General features: G+C 56.6%; 9 protein-coding genes across 9 annotated transcripts; 3 read left to right on the top strand and 6 right to left on the bottom strand.

Annotated features, from left to right (window-relative positions):
- Positions 1-251: 251 nt before the first annotated feature.
- Positions 252-1,865, top strand: PG994_009869 (Xaa-Pro dipeptidase; the record flags this gene model as incomplete). The annotated part of the gene is made up of 4 exons (XM_066861278.1): positions 252-1,079; positions 1,170-1,541; positions 1,599-1,705; positions 1,766-1,865. 4 exons carry the CDS (start codon positions 252-254, stop codon positions 1,863-1,865), a joined length of 1,407 nt encoding a protein of 468 aa, XP_066710388.1.
- Positions 1,866-2,091: 226 nt separating this feature from the next.
- Positions 2,092-3,194, bottom strand: PG994_009868 (Thymidylate synthase; the record flags this gene model as incomplete). Its single annotated transcript, XM_066861277.1, has 2 exons — positions 2,092-2,992; positions 3,103-3,194. The coding sequence occupies 2 exons, from the start codon at positions 3,192-3,194 to the stop codon at positions 2,092-2,094; spliced, it is 993 nt and encodes a 330-aa protein (XP_066710387.1).
- A 504-nt stretch (positions 3,195-3,698) lies between these two features.
- On the top strand, positions 3,699-4,222 carry PG994_009867 (uncharacterized protein; the record flags this gene model as incomplete). The annotated part of the gene is made up of 2 exons (XM_066861276.1): positions 3,699-3,722; positions 3,767-4,222. The coding sequence occupies 2 exons, from the start codon at positions 3,699-3,701 to the stop codon at positions 4,220-4,222; spliced, it is 480 nt and encodes a 159-aa protein (XP_066710386.1).
- Positions 4,223-6,862: 2,640 nt separating this feature from the next.
- On the top strand, positions 6,863-8,987 carry PG994_009866 (cytochrome P450; the record flags this gene model as incomplete). The annotated part of the gene is made up of 5 exons (XM_066861275.1): positions 6,863-6,983; positions 7,046-7,300; positions 7,351-8,110; positions 8,161-8,242; positions 8,442-8,987. Coding segments are annotated over 5 exons (1,764 nt in total), but the record flags the coding sequence as incomplete, so codon positions are not given.
- An 800-nt stretch (positions 8,988-9,787) lies between these two features.
- PG994_009865 (uncharacterized protein) lies at positions 9,788-10,453 on the bottom strand (the record flags this gene model as incomplete). Its single annotated transcript, XM_066861274.1, has 1 exon — positions 9,788-10,453. The coding sequence occupies one exon, from the start codon at positions 10,451-10,453 to the stop codon at positions 9,788-9,790; it is 666 nt and encodes a 221-aa protein (XP_066710384.1).
- Positions 10,454-10,488: 35 nt separating this feature from the next.
- On the bottom strand, positions 10,489-10,686 carry PG994_009864 (uncharacterized protein; the record flags this gene model as incomplete). Its single annotated transcript, XM_066861273.1, has 1 exon — positions 10,489-10,686. The coding sequence occupies one exon, from the start codon at positions 10,684-10,686 to the stop codon at positions 10,489-10,491; it is 198 nt and encodes a 65-aa protein (XP_066710383.1).
- A 603-nt stretch (positions 10,687-11,289) lies between these two features.
- PG994_009863 (cytochrome P450 monooxygenase-like protein) lies at positions 11,290-13,362 on the bottom strand (the record flags this gene model as incomplete). The annotated part of the gene is given in 7 exon segments (XM_066861272.1): positions 11,290-11,433; positions 11,448-12,007; positions 12,064-12,220; positions 12,349-12,595; positions 12,660-12,784; positions 12,874-13,070; positions 13,134-13,362. The coding sequence occupies 7 exon segments, from the start codon at positions 13,360-13,362 to the stop codon at positions 11,290-11,292; spliced, it is 1,659 nt and encodes a 552-aa protein (XP_066710382.1).
- Positions 13,363-14,010: 648 nt separating this feature from the next.
- Positions 14,011-15,219, bottom strand: PG994_009862 (endonuclease/exonuclease/phosphatase family protein; the record flags this gene model as incomplete). The annotated part of the gene is made up of 1 exon (XM_066861271.1): positions 14,011-15,219. One exon carries the CDS (start codon positions 15,217-15,219, stop codon positions 14,011-14,013), a length of 1,209 nt encoding a protein of 402 aa, XP_066710381.1.
- A 588-nt stretch (positions 15,220-15,807) lies between these two features.
- Positions 15,808-17,920, bottom strand: PG994_009861 (uncharacterized protein; the record flags this gene model as incomplete). The annotated part of the gene is made up of 2 exons (XM_066861270.1): positions 15,808-16,333; positions 16,386-17,920. 2 exons carry the CDS (start codon positions 17,918-17,920, stop codon positions 15,808-15,810), a joined length of 2,061 nt encoding a protein of 686 aa, XP_066710380.1.
- Between the last annotated feature and the right edge of the window lie 1,261 nt (positions 17,921-19,181).

Here is a 19,181-nt window from a genome sequence, read left to right as displayed (position 1 = left end):
CAAAGAGGCAGGTAGGTACTCTGTGCCAGAAAGCTTTTCTCCATTCGAACCCAACAAACAAATGTCCTTCGTTCATCTGCGGTTCTTTAGCAGGTGTGCACGAGCTCAATTCCCACGCAGAGCAACGTCCTCATTCCAAGTCTCCTCCCTGCCGCCAATCGGCAGATCGAATTCCTCTGGTCGATTACGGTATTTCTCGTTGTCCTTCCTCGACTTTCTCATCCGCAACGACCCCGCGTACAACCCCCACCATGACGATGACCATGGACGTCGACAAGATCCTTGCGGGCAAGTACCCCGCCAAAGCCCATGCCGCGCGCGTCGCCGCCTACATCCGCACTAAGACCGACGCGACGGGCATTCTCTACCTCGAGGGCGCGGCCTCGGGCCTGCTCGAGGACTGCGACGAGCCCGTGCCCTTCCGCCAGCGCCGCGCCTTCATGTACCTGACGGGCCTGGACGACGTCGCCGACAGCTACCTGGTGTACAACATGGCGACTAAACAAAGCACGCTGTTCATCCCGCCCGTCGACCCCGAGGAGGTCATCTGGTCCGGCCTGCCGTTGTCGCCCGACGACGCGCGCGCCCGCTACGACGTCGACGAAGTGCTGCCGTCGACGGAGCTCAACGCGACCCTGGCCCGCCTCGGCGCCGCGCAGAAGGATACCAACAAAAACACCGTCTTCGCCATCGGCGGCCGCGTCGCGCCCCACGTCAGCTTCCTCGAGTTCGACGACAAGAACTTCGACCTGCTCGGCGAGGCCGTCGACGAGTGCCGCGTCGTTAAGGACGAGTACGAGGTCGCCCTCATCCGCATGGCCAACATGGTCAGCGAGGCCGCGCACCAGAAGGTCATGCGCGCCGTCCGGACCGCGGCCAAGGAGTACGAGCTCGAGGGCTTGTTCCTCGGCGAGTGCTACAAGAAGGGCGCCAAGTTCCAGGCCTACCCCAGCATCGTCGCCAGCGGGCGCTCGGCCGCGACGCTGCACTATGTTCACAATAACAAGGAGATGCCGGGCGGCAAGGACCTGTTGCTGCTCGATGCGGGTTGCGAGTGGAAGCTGTATGCTTCGGATATTGTGAGTTTGCATCACGTTACTCCCTGAATAATAGCAATCATGATTGATATTCGTGCTGTGGAAGAATCAATGACTGACCCACACTGCCAGACGAGAACCTTCCCCGTCTCGGGCAAGTTCACCAAGGAGTCGCGCGCCATCTACGACATCGTGCTCAAGATGCAGCTGCACTGCATCGCCATGCTCAAGGAGGGCGTGGCCTGGGACGACGTCCACCTGCTGGCCCACAAGATCGCCATCGACGGCTTGCTGTCGCTCGGCGTCCTCAAGGGCGACAAGAACGAGATCCTGAAGGCCAGGACGAGCGCCGCCTTCCTGCCGCACGGTCTCGGGCACTACCTGGGCATGGACACGCACGACACCGGTGGCCACCCCAACTACTCGGACCCCGACCCCTTGTTCCGGTACCTGCGTGTGCGCAGGAACCTGCCAGCGGGTAGTGTCATTACTGTCGAACCTGGTGTAAGTATTCTCACCTCTTACTGTCCGGTTTATGCAATATGCTTACGCGATCATCAGATCTACTTCTGCGACTTCATCATTCGACCATACCTGAAGGACCCCAAGCATGCTCAATACATCGACGAGAAGGTCCTCAACAAGTACTGGGATGTCGGTGGTGTTCGGTAAGTCTGCTGCTGGCAATTTGAAATTTGATAACGCGTGCTAATCGCCATGATGTTCAGCATTGAGGACAACCTCCTGATCACCAAAGATGGCAGTGAGAACTTGACGGATTGCCCCAAGGACCCCGAGGAGCTGGAGAAGATCATCACGGGGGCTTAGGTGCAAAGTAGGTTGAATGTTGATTGGCCATATGAGTTTGCACGAATGTCTGAAGTAGCAAAGCATGTAAGGGGTTTCATCGCACGGCGTTCTTGATACCTTATGAGGCATGACCAATATAGCACTATCTCCATGTCTACTTCTTATGCAATTCCTTTAAGTCGTTAAATGATTCATATGCCCGTTCTATTATCACATCCCTGCCTGGCCTGAAAACTATTATGCACTACACCGACATCTTCATGGCAATGGACTTGTGCGGGTCGTACCCCTGAATGACAAAGTCCTCGACCTTCCAGCCGTCGATGCTGCCGCCTTTTTCGCGGTTAGCAATCTGGAGCCGGGGGAAGTCGCGGGGCTCGCGCTCGAGCTGGGTACGCAGCGCGTCGACGTGGTCGACGTAGACGTGGGCGTCGCCCATGACGTGCGTCAGGCTGCCCGGGACCAGGTCGCAGACGTGGGCCAGCATGTGCGTCAGCAGCGCGTAGCTCGCGATGTTGAAGGGGACGCCGAGGCCCATGTCGCAGGAGCGCTGGTAGAGCTGGCAGTGGAGGTGGCCCTTTGGTTGGTTCTCCTCTTCCTTTTGTGCTGTTTCTGATGATGTTGGAGCGCCATGACTACTCCGCGGGTAGGAAACGTAGAACTGGGCGAACATGTGGCACGGCGGCAGCACCATCTCCTTCATGGCCTTGGGGTTCCAGGCGCTCAGGATGAGGCGGCGGTCGTACGGGTTTGTGCGCAGCTTGTGCACGATCTCGGCGAGCTGGTCGACGCCCTGCCCCGTGTAGTCGGCGTCACAGTCCACATAGTCGGCGCCGAAGTGCCGCCACTGGAAGCCGTAGACGGGGCCCAGGTCGCCCTCGGCGCGGTGCGTTAAACCTAAACCGTCCAGAAACTCGCGCGAGCCGTTGCCGTCCCAGATCTTGATGCCGGCCTCGCTTAGGGGTTTGGACGAGGTCGAGCCCGATATGAACCAGAGCAGCTCGGCGATGACGGCGCGTGTGAAGACGCGCTTCGTCGTTAGCAGGGGCAGGATCGGTTGGGGGGCTTGGAGGGGGGGGCGTCGGCGGGCGCGGGGGCGTGGAGGGCGAACTTCAGCGGGCGCGGGGCGAAGATGGAGTATGTGCCTGTGCCGGTCCTGGAGATTGCGAGGTGCTTGTTAGCTTGTGCTCTTTCGCTTTTCTTTACTTCGTCTTTTCAGGAAGCAGAAGCAGGGGGGAAGAAGAATGGGCTGTACCTGTCGGGTCGGCGTTCGCCATGATCCAAGATCTCGCGGACGAGATCGAGGTATTGGTATTCCTCATGTGTCCTTGGGTTTGTAGAGCCCATTTTGAAGTCCGACTGGGTGTATTACGGGGTTGTATCTTCTCCTTTCCAGGTTGTGGTCGTGTCAAATGGCCATGGAAAAGAAAGTAGTAAAAGCGAATCCAATCTAATTAACGCGACGCGACACGAAGTCGAGCGAGGGTAACGCGTTGAGGGGCCGCTAATATTAATACTTAGGTGCATGGAGGGGTTCCCTGGCTCTTCAGGCTCCAGCGCTGCTGGCGCTAGTCTTTAGTGCAAGGTCGGCTGCGGGAGAGACTTGAGACTGAGACCTGCAGATTCGTCCCACCATCACTTGCTTGTGCATGCAGCATGGCTAGTAGGAGTTCGAGATGCAAAGACGTCATTCGATATCGACGTCAGGTTTGTATTTGCTTCGATGTGGCTCTGCTGCCATCGGACAGTTGAGAACACTTATCTATCAGGGCTATCTACGCTCTAAGACACTGCAATTGTCCTGTATATTGCTCCTCCAGAGAAGAAGGAGGCTTCACTCTGATTCTGATAATGACACTTTTGATACTGAAGACTGTATTTATTTGGATATTTCAATTTTTACTATCATTAGACTACAGACACGCCAGCAGAAGCACCCGCGCTCAGCGCAGCGCCTCCCTGACCCCCTGCCGGGCCCGCCGCAGCCCGCACACCAGCGACTTCCCGACGCGTTTGGACCCGGACTTGACCAGGGGAGGCACTGGATCGGCCCCGGCGGCGTCTTGCAGCCGTGGGGGCACGGCTCCTGCAGGTGCGCCCGCACCGACGGCGCGACGAACGGGTCGAGGTCCTTGACGTCGCCGCAGTGCTGCTCGCGCGAGCTGCGGTCGAAGCGCTCGCAGTACTGCGTGATGGGCTTCATGGCCGCGTGGGTGCGGCACGGGTACCAGATGGTCTGCTCGATGCACATGGTGGTGGCTGTTTTTCTGTCTGTCTCTTCTCTTCTCTCCGACGATTTACCAAAAAAGGGGGGGGGGAACGTTCGGAAGCAAGGAAAAGCAAAACTTGAGAGAATACTTAGCTTGGATATGTAGACCGGTCTTCTGTTTACGCGATCTCTGAATGAATGAAAGAGACCTGTGTGATTTGTCTTCGATGCTCGAGTAGGACTAGTAGGAAAGCATGTGGTGGGACATGCTGTCTTTTATAGGCATAAGCGCTCTGGTGTTCAAGACCATTGAGAAGAAGTTGAAAGCGCCCTTGAGAACAAGACCACATTGTCTAGGGAAACAAAGGAGCCCTCGAGACTGAAGCGCATTGTAGATGTTGCTGGGCAAAGAATAGACAATGCTTTGGTCTATCCCGCATGGCCTCATCCGTGCCGTCCGTTCACCAAGGGGCATTGTCCTCCTAAAAAGGTGCGGCATCCGATCTAGGGAGTAGGAACGTTTACACTTGACCGCGCGGAAACGAACGGATAAGGGGAGCGCTTTTTCTACCTTGCAACACCGCTTCTCAGAACAGGAGACGCTCGGGAACCAGACAAATGAAGCACGATATGTTCATTCTTCTCGTGGGGGCAGCCTCCTTCTTAGCCAGCAAACATTCTGTAGATTGGTCTTTGTTACAATACGACATGGTGGCGCCGATCTCCCCGGTGCTAACCCACTTCTTCGAGCAAGCCACCCTAACCCACCCTGTATTCCCCGAATATTGCAGAACACGAAGAGGCAAGCTGAAAAAGGAAAGATGAGTAGTCGAATTCGCTGAAAGCAGCGGGGGTGCGGGAGCCGCATCTGCATTACACATCTGCCATATGTTGAACGGTAAACCATGCTGCCTGCGCTGCACAATTTACCCGGGAGACTTGTGCATGCGCCTTTTGAGTGCTTGCATCCAGCATTTGGTCGAGGTTAGGGCTGCATACGCAATCCTGCTTGGACCTTTCTCTTGGAAGGCCTAGGAAGTGCTGCTATGCATAAGGGGCATATGTACCAAATATGTAGGCTGCTGTCTGTTGCTAAGTATGTGGGGGTTGTTTGACATGCCCAAGCAGCAGAGGCAGCAACCCCGTCGTCGGTCCCGGGAGGGATGTTGCCGACTCACCGAGCCAGGCGCAAACTCCCGACATCAACTATCTGTCGCTGACAACTTCCAAACATGCATGGGTCTCAAGGCCAATTAGCGACCCGGAGATTGGTGGCCGTTCGCCGCCAGTCAGAATTTCGGCTGGTAGATAGGATCCGGCTCGGCATGTCGCTTGGCATCCCAGCCGACTCGACATGGCGAAGCAAACGCTGCAAGCCCCGAGCCATGGCGGAGCGAAGGGAATGATTGCTTCCGCTTTGCGATGGAAGCATTAGGGATGAAGCTTTTTCTAGAGATCATGCCGCTGGGATCAACCACGCAATTTCGGCACCAGATCTCTGCGCTCGACCTGCTAGGAACCTGCTAGCATGCATCTTTACCAACGGTAAAGTCAAATTCGTCCAAGCCTCAGCAAGCCTCGTCGGTTGCACTGACCTCTCGAGTCGCCTTTCCAGCCGACCGGGTACGCTTCTGTGGCAACTGATGTCGAGGCAACATACGAAGCATCATGCAGTTGAGATCTAGACGCACAGCTAACCTACTAAGAAACAGCTGCTGCTTATCTGCCTTGCCTCACCTGTCCCAAAGAGGAAATCACAAGCACGCGGTTGGCTGCAAAGGCTGGACCCCCCCCCCCCCGTCCCCAACTGCGCATATGCAGAAATTCTGCACAGGATATCCAATATCACACCTGGATACGAAGGTGTTTGCCATTCCTCATGATCTCTAATATGTCACCCAATAGGTCAAGGACAATACCAGAAATTCTTCACGGTTCTGTAAGAGAGACCAGCGGTTCAGAGATGAGACCAATAGATTGGTGCTCGATCACAAGCTGAAGGCACTCGACTCCCCAGACTTCACATCACCATGGTTGCGGCAGGATCTGCTGAGTGTCCAAAGTTGCGTAGCCTCATTCCTCTGATGGAATCTTGTGCCAAGCTGCCGATTTGCGAAGCCAAAGCTCGACCCTGGCCTAGTTCCTTCGCCTGCTACCTGCCGACGTCAGAGAGTCCTTGACACTGATCGTCCATGTACCTGATCACTCGGTGATGGCCACACACAGACTGGGCATACTTCCTTGAAGGGATACGCTGACAACCGCGCCCGGCAGCCTGCTCCAACAGGAGGATAGACTTTGGTGTATCCGCTGACTCCATCGTGTTGGACCCATGTCCCCGGCATGACCTGCTCTCGAAAGAGTCTCCTGATCAGATTACATGATCAGCACAAGAGCACCGCACCCACTCTGCCTCTTTGTTGCGCTTCATAGGAACCCCCTGCGTAGCCAAGGTTGGCTGCAGGACGGTCTGGTCTCGGCCCAAGCTCCCACCGCGCCTCACCGCAGCTCTCGCCCTCTCGCACTCTGTTGGCAGGTATATGCAGAAGAGGGGTTGTCGATCGAAGAAACTCTTCATTGCTCATAAACCTATGCATCCCGGGGCCTTATTCGCTTTTTGCTTCCCTTGCGGACTCTTCACATTGCCGATCTGACGCTCGTTCCATGTGGTCTTCCCTCTCCCCTAAGACCCAGCCACCCGTCATTTCTTTTTTTTTCTTGTGTCGTATTGCCATCGAATAGATCCCATCCACATCTTCTGTTTGACACAGAAGAAGCTACATGAGTTGTAGCGAATTGAGGCAATATGGCCGCAGCACCTGTCTTTGCTATTGTTGTGTTATTGCTTTACGTCGTGTACCTCAAGAGGAAGGAGCATGAGCGAAACAAGATCCCTCCTGGTGCTCGACCACTCCCCGGCCCCAAGGGTATGTGATCTCAACTCTTGCTGCCTCTTCCACACCTCAACATACTGACAGAACACCATCAGGCATCCCCTTAATAGGTCGTATCCATGATATCCCCGCCGAGAGCTCCTGGCTCAAGTTTTATGAATGGAGCAAGGTATATGGCCCCATCTACAAGATGGAGATCTTCGGCTCGGTCCACGTATGGATCTCCTCCGAGGCCATCGCCCACGACCTGTTATCGCGGCGAGCCCTGATCTACTCGGATCGTCCCATGATCCCTAACCTGCCCAACAACCGCACTGGCGGAGAGTACCTTGCTCTCCACGGCCGTAATGGTTGGCATTCCCTCCCAAGGACTTGGATCAACTACTGACGTTCCTGATAGATACCTGGAAGAGGCAACGGAAGCTGGCCCAGCACCTGATGGCCCAGTCCGCCAACGCCTCGCTGCACAGCTACCCCTCCAAGGAGCGCGACCGCTTCCTGTACCTGCTGTCACAGGACGCCTCGCAGTACCGCGAGTACATCGAGCAGTTCACGGCGCGGACCGTGTCGCGCCTGTCGTGGGGCAGCCCGCACCCGGCCAACCTGCTGCGCGAGACCACGTTCGGCCTGCTCGAGACCATCTCGCCCTCGGGCGCGCTGCCCAACGTCATCTCGTGGCTCATGCACGTGCCGTACTGCCTGTCGCCCTGGAAGCAGCGCGAGCACGCGCGCCACGAGGTCGAGGCGGGCCTGTTCAAGAGCAGCGTCAAGTACGTGCGCGACGCCGTCGGGCAGGGCACGGCCGACCCCAGCTTCGTGCGCACGTTCATCGACACGCTGACCAAGCCGGGCGACGAGATCAAGTGGGGCGAGGAGGCCGAGGCGACGTACGTGGTCGGCCAGATGGCCATCGCCGGCGCGCTCACGATCGGCAGCCCCATCCAGAGTTTCTTGCTGGCTATGCTGCACTTCCCCGAGTGGCAGCACAAGCTGCAGCAGGAGATCGACGAGGCGTGCGGCGGGCGCTGCCCCGAGTGGGACGACCGTGAGAAGATGCCGCTGCTGCGGGCCGTCGTCAAGGAGGTCATTCGCTGGCGGCCGCCTGTCCCTACTGGTGAGTCCTTTCTCTTCTTTTCATCTACTCTACTGCCTTCACTGTTGTCTGTCTGAAGTGTCTATACTTGGGTCTAACATCTAATTATCGCCACAGGCATTCCCCATGCTGTCGAGAAGGACGATGTCTACAATGGGTACTTCATCCCCGCCGGCGCTACGATTCACGCATTGGAATGGTGAGTAGAAACATGACTCTTCTTCTTGTCTTTGTCTTTCCTTTCCTCTCCCTCCCGTCACTCAATCCTATTGCTCCATGGGCAGAAGCAAGGAATGGCACATGCCATGCACGTTGGACATCTAAACTCTCGGACTTCCGAAAGTCTAAAAGCCTCTTTGCTTCCTTTTAGACGAACACTAACAACACAAAACACTTAGGGGCATCACGCGCGACGAGACCACGTACCCCGACCCCGAGACCTTCAACCCGGCCCGCTGGCTCAGCCCAAGTACCCGACCTACAAGGAGCCGCTGACGATGCACCCGAACCTCGCCGGCTTCTCGCAGTTCGGCTTTGGCCGGCGCACGTGCCAGGGCGTGCCCATCGTCGAGATGGATCTTTTCCTGGCCATGGGCGGCATGGCCTGGGCCTTCCGCATCCAGAAGAAGCGCAAGGCCGACGGGACCGAGGTGCCCGTCCACTGGAACGACTTCACGCCGCTGCTCATCGCCAAGCCGGCGCCCTTTGAGTTTGACATGGTGCCTCGCACCGAATCCATCGCGCAGGAGGTGAGCGGCATGTGGGAGAGCGGTAAGGGCGAGGACGATGAGGAGGTCGAGCGCAAAGTCGAGTTCGAGCGCAAGATCACCGAGGACCGGCGCCTCGAGGCCATGGAGCGCGTCGCGGCTGTTGCTGCCGTCGCTGCGGCCACTGCCGCTTCAGCGGAGAAGGAAGTCGTCGGTGATGATGACGATGTGCTCTCGGTCGGGGCAGCGAGACATCCGGCGGCAGTTTGTTGACGGCGCCGGGCGTGACGCCTAAGACTGCCAGCTCGTTGAGCAGTACGTCGAGTGTGAGTGATTTTCCGCAGCTTTGGGCGGAATCGGATATCTGGTCATAGTAAGAAGAGGGAAGGAAGGAATGATTTGCGGATAGAGCAAGATAGAACGAACGAAAGAAAGAACCAAGAAAGAGAAGTATGTCTAGAAGTTAGAGAGAGAAATAACATACAACCAAGGCGGTGTGTGTTCGGTCTCTTTTGGTTACCTTGAGAGAACAAGAGGAGGAAAGGCGTGGTTGGGAAGACGGTAGAGAAGAAAGAGGTGGTGGGATCTGGCCTGGTTTCTGTACGATACATCCTTTACTGCCGCAGCGTTAAGATCGGTAGAATTTGCGATATCTCTTTCCTTAGATGAAATATAATGTCCTATTTACTGCGCATTGCTCGCTATGCTCTTCAACTGGAAGCTGTGTTCTGTGGCTCAAGGTTACGTCGTCCCTCTCGTGTCCGAGGTGTTGCCTTGGCAGCAAGTACCGCAACTTCAAGCCATAATATTGAGACTTACGTAGCGCTTACAAGTTCACATTCCACGTCACAGGTCCAAGTCAAGATGGCATGCTAAATTATTGATTGACCAGTCTGAAGCTACAGGTTTTTTGCTATTACAAGTGTTCAATCCCCTCAATCAGGGACTGCCATCCTAATAGCAGTCATGCATGTTCCCGTCCAGCAAATTCCTTTTCTCGTCATCATTTTCCTTCCAGAAACCCCATCTCTCCTCGCCTAAGTACATAACTGCCTCTCAGTGTCTTCATCGAGTAGGATCCAAGGTCCATTGTTAAACCGGACCGAGGAACTCGAAGAAACATCTTCACGATATATCCACATGGTCATATAAAAGGAGTTGTCGGGAGCTGGGCATAGTTTTGTGACGACTGTGCTGCCAGCGTGTCCAATGCGTTCCTTGACTCGTCCCAAGAACATCCGGTTTGCGAGTTTATACCCATCCAAGCTCTGGACTATGGTAGTGATGCAATCGCCAGGAAGTCTTTTCCAGATGATGGGCGGGTGGTTCGCGATGCCATCATCCAGTCGCTCGCCGTCCAAGTCTGAGCCTGAGTCATTATCAGAGTCCGTGTCCATCTCATCGTCCGGCTGTTCAAGTTTGTCGACGAACTCGTCCAAAGGATCGGCGGTCGGATCGGCGTCGCCATCTGTTTCTGCTGCTTCTGCTGCTGCAACGAGGACCGGTCCAGGAACGTTTCGATCACGAGGTATCCGGAGAGTGATGGTCCACATGGCGCAATCGGTATCGCGTTCGAGATGGAGGGCTCGGCGGAAACAAAAGAAGAGTGCGTTGTGGTAGCCTCCGATACGCTGGCCGACCCGGTGGCGGAACATATCGCTCGCGACTTGAAGACCATCAACCGCGCCAGGGATTGTGGCCATGATGCTGGCAGTGAAGCTGTCGTGGTCGGGGAGAGTCATCCAAGTGACGGGGGAGGGTTCTCGTACTCTTCGTCCCGTCGGCGGCCATGCGCGTCTTCATCAGGCTTCGGCGTGAGCTGGTCGATGAAATTGTTCAGAGGGTCGGGTGCGGACGACTCCTGGGCCGAATGGCTGTCGCTTTCGCTGTCGCCTGCTGATGCTGCATCGCCAGCGAAATTCTCGATGTCGGCCATCTTGGTCGGTGCTGTAGGCGTTCAAGTACGACTTGGATAGGCTTGAGACTGGATGAGGAACTTGAGAGTTGGAACTTGGCAGATGAACTTGGGATGGTGAAAATGAATGATGAGCTTGGATGCTTGGATGCTTGGATGAACTTGAGTATTACCAAATTTGTAGGTCAAGTGTATTCTTGATGGTAGAAGTCCTTCTAGAAAGGAAAGAAGGAAAAGGGAGTTTGGGATGGTCTGATGATGTTGATGCTGGCTGGCAACCAAATAAGGGAGTTCAACTGGTTGCCATCGATTGTGATGTTTTTTATCAAAGTCAAACAATTTGTGCTAATCCACGGAGTGTTAATATGATCTGGAAATTTGGTGGGAAAAAAAGTTGGGGGGTAATTGTTTTGATTGTTCACTTCCAATGTCATGGAAGGGTGAAGGAAGCCATCAGTGGAGCGCTGTGTTCACTACCACCAGCAAGGCTTCAGTTTTGGGGCTTCATAACAGGCTCCAGCGCTCACCCAAAGTAAATACACTGGTACATAAGTAAAAACACGGAGACCCATAACCCACAGTCAAGTCCTCACTATCTCGATGTTTTGTTTTGCCGGCATCACATCACCTCCGAGTAAGCCGCACTTTCAGCCCCCTATTGAACGCTACCCCGCCAGCGACGACATACTCGCCCGCCTCGAGCAGCTCCATATCGAAGCACCGCACCACCTGCGGCAGCAGCTTCCACAGCTCCATGGTCGCGACCTCCTTCCCAAGCACACCCGGGGCCCCACCCCGAACACGAACTGCGCCGCCTCCATCTCCGACGCCGTGGCCCTGTTTTTGCTTATGTTTTTGCTCTCACCTTCCAGCCACCGCTCCGGCCGGTACGTCTCCGGGTCCGGCGCGTACATCTCCGGGTCTCGCTGCACCACGTAGGCGTTGCTCGTGGCCTCGGTCCCGGGCGGGACGAGGACGCCGTCGATACGTTTGGGCTGGGAACTGCAGCCTGAGGACGAAGACGAAGAAGAAGGAGTAAGTCGGGCAAACAGATTCGTAGCCGGCGGGTCCAGCCGCAGAGCCTCCCTGATACAAGCCCCGAAGTAGGGCAAGTGAAGACGCGCCTCCTCGTACGCGACGGGGTCGCTCAGCTTCCCGTCCCGCTCGGCCGCGTCCAGCTCGGCGCGCGCCTTGGCCAGCACGCGGCCGCCGTCTTGTACGAGTAGGTACCGCAGGGTGCTGCCCAGGGCCGTGGCCGTGGTGTCGGCGCCGGCCTGGATCAGCAGGGTGACGTGGGCACGGCGCTCGACGGGCGTGAGGGGGGCGCCGGACTCGTAGCGGGCTTCGAGGCAGCTGTTGTGTTGGTACATAGGTAGTTAGTGTCAAATGTCTGGGTACCCGCCTTTTTCTTCTTCTTCTTCTTCTTCTTCTTCTTCTTCTTCTTCTTCTTCTTCTTCTTCTTCTTCTTCTTCTTCTTCTTCTTCTTCTTCTTCTTCTTCTTCTTCTTCTTCTTCTTCTTCTTCTTCTTCTTCTTCTTCTTCTTCTTCTCCTTCTTCTTTTTGGAAAATGGATACACACATGATGAACAAGTAACAGAGAAGAAACGTACTACTGCAAGTAATCCGGCTGCTCCATATAAAACGCCTTCCCCTCCGCCTCCATCTTCGCCTCCCGCAGACTCACATGCCGGTCAGCCTGCGCGTACAGGTACCCCATGCCGCTCCGGTCGTCGCCGGACGGCAGAAACCAACCGGAGAGCCAGTCGTTGGTCAAGACGTGGCGCCGGAACCACTGCCAGCGGCCCGCAATGCCGAAGAAGTCGAGGCCCTCGCGCCACGACGCCAGCATGCCGCGCTCGTCGCGGTTGTGCCGGACGAAGCCCCAGGGCTCCGTGAAGGAGACCATGGTCATGATGTCGGCGGCGAACTCGCTGTGTGTTTGAATCAGTTTCTTGTCGAGTCAGGGGTTTGGGGAAAAGGTGCAACGAGACTCACGCGACTTTGTCGGATAATCCAATGACCTCTTTCCGCTCAGCGAAATCCGTCATCTTCTCCACGAAGAGCCGGATTTGGTCATCGATGCGGGATTCCCAGTTATTCTTGAGATATCCTATCGACCACTGCATGAGAAGCCAAACGTATATCAGTATATCATCATTGAACTCAATAATTAAGTAGAAGAGACCCCCTTAAACGACAGTTGACCTACCTGCGTGCCCCCAAGGGCTTTCCGCAACCTCCTGTGGACCTCCCCGTCACGCGTCGTGAAGAGCTGCGGCGGTCCCAGCGCCCCGGTGCCGTATAGCTCCGTCTTGAAGTTGCAGGCCGGGTCCCAGTAGATGTCCTTCAGCGCCGAGGGCCGGGGGAAGAGCAACATGGCCGGGGCGATCCGGATCGGGGTATCCGCTGCGAGCAGGTCAGGTCAGCTATGTCCAGACCAAGTTATTTACTAATGTCCAGGCGACCTACTTCCATACTTCTTGGTCAGGCCGAGCAGCCAGTCCGGCTCGACTCGCCGCCACGAGATGAAGGCCGACGTGAGCGACGTCGCCGCTGCGTACCACGGGCCGGGGAACTTCGAGAGGGGGTGCAGGTACACATTGCGAACCGTTCGGATGGCCGCGGCGGAGAGGAGCCCGACGAGCAGCAGCCCGAGGATGTGAGACCACGAGAGGTCGCGAAGCAATGAGACTGCCATGCCAACTACTGTAGGACAGAATGCTTTGCGCTTGGTGATTTCGGTGTCGCGTAATATCAAAACAGTTTAACAATGAGGAACGTAAGACACTTGAGAAACCGGCCGACTCCCAGCTTTAAAGGGGCTGGAATAATGCACACATGATGAAATGGCATATTCTGCGAGGGTGTCGTCAGTCGCGGGGAAATTCTGCACCCATGCCTGGGATTGGACACGAACGATGCGCTTCTTCAATGCAACGGGGGTTGGACGGTCGGGACCTATCATAAATGGCATTAGCTAATGTGACAAGCCCATTGGGGAGGGGGGTTGTTATCCAAGACTTTGCATGGCTCGATGGTGTTGATCTACCCACGTTTGGGGGAGCAGATGCAACATTACGCTCGGTACGGGACCGAATAGACAATGAGCTAGTTTGACGAGCTGGTGACATTGCAGCCAGCCTGATCGAGCACTACACTCTGAAGCCTTGGCTGGCACATGTTATTGCAATCTGGCATCTTGCCAATGGTTTGGTCGTATGAGGTTGGCATGGTCCGTGAAAACAAATAAACATTTAATCAAGTGATGTGGCGATATTCTCATAGGAGTCGCCGGCAGGTAGGCGTAGACAAGAAAGAAAAGAACGAATCACAATCATTTTCCATCTCAAACCACCTCAAAATCCGCCATGACGCCGAGATGATCCGTAACCCAAGGCCGCTCGAACCCCATCTCCTCCACCAACTGCCGCCTCTCCTCTTTGTGGGACACCGGTAACTCCACCCCGGCCCCGAACCTCTCGAACCGCCGCAGCCGGAGGGCATCCTCGCCGCCAGAATAGTACACTTTGTCCATGCGCGAACACCCGTACCGCACCCGCAGCGCCGTCCGCGCCTGCTGGCCCCACGTGTACCCCTCGTCGCAATCTTCCAACCCGCCCATCTCGAGGTACGCATCCCGGAGCCCGTTGTCGGCATGCAGCCTGCGGTCGAAGTCCTGGATCGCGTTGAAGTCGCCCGCCGCGATGCCCGCCGCTACTTTCTCGTTGTTCTTGTTCTGTTTCAGGTACCGGACCACGAGCTGCATCTGCGCCGGCCGGAAAGGCGGCATCAGGTCCAGCGACTCGAGGTGCGTGTTGCAGAGCCGGACCTTTTTCTCAAGCTGTCCCTTATTTCCGTTTCCATCTTTTCCCATCAGTAGCACATCAGCAAACAGCGCATCCCGCCGCATCCGCGTCCTCTCCCCATACGGCACCCGAAACACCTCGACGAGCGGCAGCCGGCGGTCCACCAGCGTCGTGGTCCCGTAGCTCGACGACCGCCAATTATTTTTCACACCAGAACCACCAAAAAGATCGGTCAGGAAGAACCGGTCCCGCACCCAGGGCTTCGCCGCGATGGTCGCCAGGTCCGACTGGACGCACTCCTGCAGGAAGATGACGACGGCCGTCGTGGTCGCGGGCTGACTAGTGGTCACGTCCCGGAGCGTCTCGAGGGCGGCGTCCATGCGGGCCTCGGCGAAGGGGAGCATGAAGTCGATGTTCCAGCTGAACACGGCCAGGTTGGAGATACGGGCATGTTGTTGCTGCGAATCATCACCTTCATCTTGTTGTTCTTGGTGTTGGCGTTGCTGCTCCGCATTCCCCGTCTGTGGATCCCACTTCTGGCTGTGGTGATTGAAAGCGTAGTACGGCTGCGGGGCCGAACCGTAGGAGTCCCACGCCGTCTCCGTCTCAGTATCCATGCCAACCGCTTGAGTATTATTCTCTTTGGCAGTTTTCTTGTTCCAGACGCTCCGATCCGTGCTGTTGTGCGGTTTGGCTACTTGTAGGAGCCGCCGGAAGGTGTTTTGGATATGCCTGGCAAGTTTAGACATTCTCTCCAATTACCTGAGGTGCCTAGAATCAAACCCCACGCTGCTGCCTATCCAGTACTCATCGGACAGGCTTCTGATACCAACTGCAATTAAAAGATTAAACATAGATCATAAGTCAGCAGTTTGTTAAAAATTAGTCGAGTTTCTGAAAAGAGTAGATTATGACCTCTCACCCGAACTCTTTTCACTCCAATTAGCGAGAACCCTTGCATACGCCCGTCAGCAGCACACCAAAACTAGCTGCCACAACATCAGTGTCCGCTTAGATGCAATCGTATCCATACTCTAGAAATAAGTCACTCAGATCGATCTAGACCACAGTGACGCCAATTATTGGATAATCATCATTTGATTCAAAAAAAACTGTATAGTACAGCAAACAAAGAAGGGGGTATGCCAGAACTCAAAAGTCAATGCAGCCGCCCAGGTAGCCCAAGGGGGAATATACGGGCCCTGGCCATAAGTAATAAACTCCACGAGATGCAAGATAACCCAAGTTACTTCATTAAGTAGTCTTCTTCCCCTCTCTGTGTGGTGTTTCTTTCCTTCTTCCTTCCTCCTAGAACTTTTTACCCAGCTTCTCACCAATCACAGCTCCCGACTCCGCCGCTCCGGCTGCGTCGAAGGAATCGTAGACAGATGGTTGTGCAACCTCTGCGCATGCTCCTCGTGATGCAAACCCACATTCCCGACGTCGTCCGTCTCGCCGCGGGGGCCCTCGTGGCTGTTACGCCCACTTGGCACCCGGCTGTGCGCCGCGCTCGCCACCCGGCTGTGCGCGCGGTCGGCCGCGTGCTTGCTGGCGTAGTAGGAGCTGCGCCGGCTGCTGGGGCCGAACCGGTCGCCGCCGAGGCCGGGACGCGTGGGTGTCTTGGCGCCCGAGGGGGTGGCGGCTCCGGAGCGGTGGGCGGGCGTGGCCACACCCGAAGAATCCGCCACGTCGTAGCTGTCCGAGGCGTTGGCATGGGCGGGTGCCGTGGGGCCTGCGCGCGATGGCCGGCGAGACGCTCCCGCGCCGGGTCCGCTGGCACCCCGAGTGCGTCCGGACGAGGCTGAGGCGCCGTCCCTGGTATTCTTCGGTCCCCGACGCCAAGCTCTGGGCGAAGGGCGAGCGCTTGCGCAGGGCGGGTCCCTTCCAGTATATGACGTAGACGGCCAGCACTAACAAGAAAGAGATGCAGAACAGGATGGTCGAGGCGTAGGGCAGATTCATGCCCTTCTCAGCGCCAATGTTGGAGTAGAAGGGCGTCGCGGGCACCGTCAGCACACCGGCCAGGAAGTCACGGGCCCATCCATTGCCGCCCGTGGCCGAGGCCGAGTAAGGGCCGTAGGCGCAGATCATGTAGTCGATGGTGGCCATGTAGATGGCGTAGTTGGCGATGCCGATGATGGCGCTGCCGACCATGGTGCCGATCCAGTGCAGCGGCGGGCCCGTGCTGGTCCAGGCGAAAATAATTAAACCGATGGGCAGGCAGGGCGCCAGGTACAGCAGCCACGACAGCCGCGACTCGTACTGGGCGTGCTCGTCGTCGGGGTTGCGGGCGCGGGCCCGCTTGTTGCGCTTGATGGCCGGGATAAAGGAAAGCCAGGCGATGACGTAGCCGATGCCGATGGGGATGAAAGACAGGCCGATCTGCGACGCGCTGAAGCCCCACTGCTTGTAGACGAGCGCGAAGGACTGGATCTGCATGAAGATGAGGGCGTCGGCGAAACCGGACAGCAGCGACAGCACCAGCACGATGGGCTCGGTCAGGAACATGCGGAAGGGCCGCAGCCAGGTGTAGATGAGCTCCTTGACGGTGAAGCGGTCCCAGAAGGACTCGATCTCGTCGGGGCCGTAGCAGTTGGGGTCCTCGCCCGTCTTGCGGCGCTTCTTAGCGATCTTATCGAGCATGATGGTGGTGCGCGTCTCGGGCACCGTGAAGAAGTGCAGGATCTGGACGAACCCTCCAAAGATGAGCTGGATCCAGATGGTCCAGCGCCAGTGCAGGTACTGCTCAACAAAACCACCAATGATGGGCCCCAGGATGGAGCCGCCCACCGAGGAGAAGACGATGTAGGCGACGGCGTACTGCTGGTGGTCGCCGTCGAACATGTCGGCGATCATGCCGAGCGTTACACTGCCGCCAGCCGAGGACAGGCCGCCGAGGCAGCGGCCGACGATGACGCTGGCAAAGTTGGGCGCCAGCGCGACGGGCAAACAGAAAATGTTGACCAGGAACAGCGAGGCCTGCAGCACGGGCTTGCGGCCGAACTCCTCGGACCAGGGCGCCCAGAGCTCGCAGCCGAAGGCGTAGAAGATGAGAAACAAGGCGGCGCCGGCGCGGGCTGCCTGCTCGCTGACGCCGAACTCCTCGGAGATGCCGCCGAGGCCGTTGGAGTAGAGCGACGTGTTGAAGTTCATCGAGGTCTGGACCAGGAAGATGACGGTCAGGATCCACCACTTGTACCACTCCGGGAAGGCGTAGCCGAGCTGGTCCTCGACCTCGTCCTCCTTGAGCTCGCGCTTGCCGGTGCCGGCCTCGACCTCGGTCTTCTCCTGGTCGAGGCGCTCGTGGCGGGTGCCCACGGTCTCGTTGAGGGGCTTCAGCGGCCCCGTGTGGTGGTCCTTTTCGCTGGTGATGCCATTGTTGGTAGCGTGGCCGTTGGTCGAAGACTCGGACCCGAACGCGGTCTTCTCGCTATCTGTGGGTGCCACCATGATTGCGAGAGGGTTGGGGTGGCAAGGTTCCAAAGACAGCAACAGTCAGTATTTGCGCGGATTACCGCATATGACTATTGGGTGTGGGAGGAATGTTGTCAAGCAGTGGGAAGTAAGTAAGACACAACCACTTTGTTTTTTTCTAAGGCGGGTTTCCCCAGATTTAAGTATTTTGCGGACCAAGAATATGGGCAGGGTAGTGGTGCATGGAGGGAAGATGTTTGCGGAGAGGGGAGGCCGGTGCAGTTCGTCCAAGCAGGTTGGTCATCAAAACCGGGGGAGACATGACATGGTCGGTTAAACGTATGAGAAAGGGAAGCAGAGTGGAAGAGCCAAGGCTAAGGGTGTGGGAACCGCTCAACTGGTATGCAACCTACTTGGCTGCTACTACAAGTACTAGACTCGTCCGTAGTAGTAGCTGCGTACGCAAGTCGGGGCCCAGGACAGGAAACGGGGGAGGGCTTGCAGGGCTTTGCAGCGGCGCGAAGTCGCGAAGGACGGGCTCCTCACGTCATGGGCAAGCAAGGAACGAGCTCCCCCGTCCAAGAGAGCAGTTCCTTCCCGGCAGGCCTGACATTGAACAGTCACACGCTCAGCTCCCGCATCAGGTCAAGGCAAGATCCCAGGCCATGGGCAACGGATGAGAGGCGTGGAAGGTGAGATGGGATGCATGCAGACTGCAAATGCAATCCCACCGTCGATCTTGTCGAGTCTGTTTTTGCCTTACCTTCTGCGCTGAGCAAATAAGAAGCTCATCTCGCACATATCCAGATACGCCGCATTCGACATGGTACATGGTGCAGACTCGCGGTAGACAAGAGGCAACAGGATCGCGCATCGAAAGTTGTGGCTCTAATCGGGCCATCTCCCCCAGCAACTGACCCGCAATGACGCACATTCCGACATCCGACTCTGTGGGGACTCCGACTGGGGAAATGAGAAATACACAGAGCAACATACACAGAGCAACAGGAGCTACTGCTGGCAACAAGGGAGAGGCAGAAAACGGCATCGACAGAGCTAGCCATTAGTTAATGTTTGATTTTAGGAGCAGCGGGAAAAGTACAGCCCGTATCATGTCCTTCCCGCATGGGCGATCTACTCAAGCATCGTCTGGCGCGAGGCTTGGAGGTAAGCACCGTAAGCTGCTGGGCATCTCTTGGAAAAAAAACGAACCAAAAGACTTGGCTTGAAGATTCCCGCACTTGGCCATCACATAAGCCTTTTCGGCATCCATGCAATGGCAATTGAGGTTGTTTGA

Source organism: Apiospora phragmitis (genome assembly GCF_038363925.1).
Source record: "Apiospora phragmitis strain CBS 135458 chromosome Unknown utg000010l:1.0-9815664.0:1.0-9183399.0, whole genome shotgun sequence".
Taxonomy (NCBI): domain Eukaryota; kingdom Fungi; phylum Ascomycota; class Sordariomycetes; order Amphisphaeriales; family Apiosporaceae; genus Apiospora; species Apiospora phragmitis.
The sequence above is the reverse complement of the archived record's forward strand: the minus strand, read 5'-3'. Positions and strand labels throughout refer to the sequence as shown.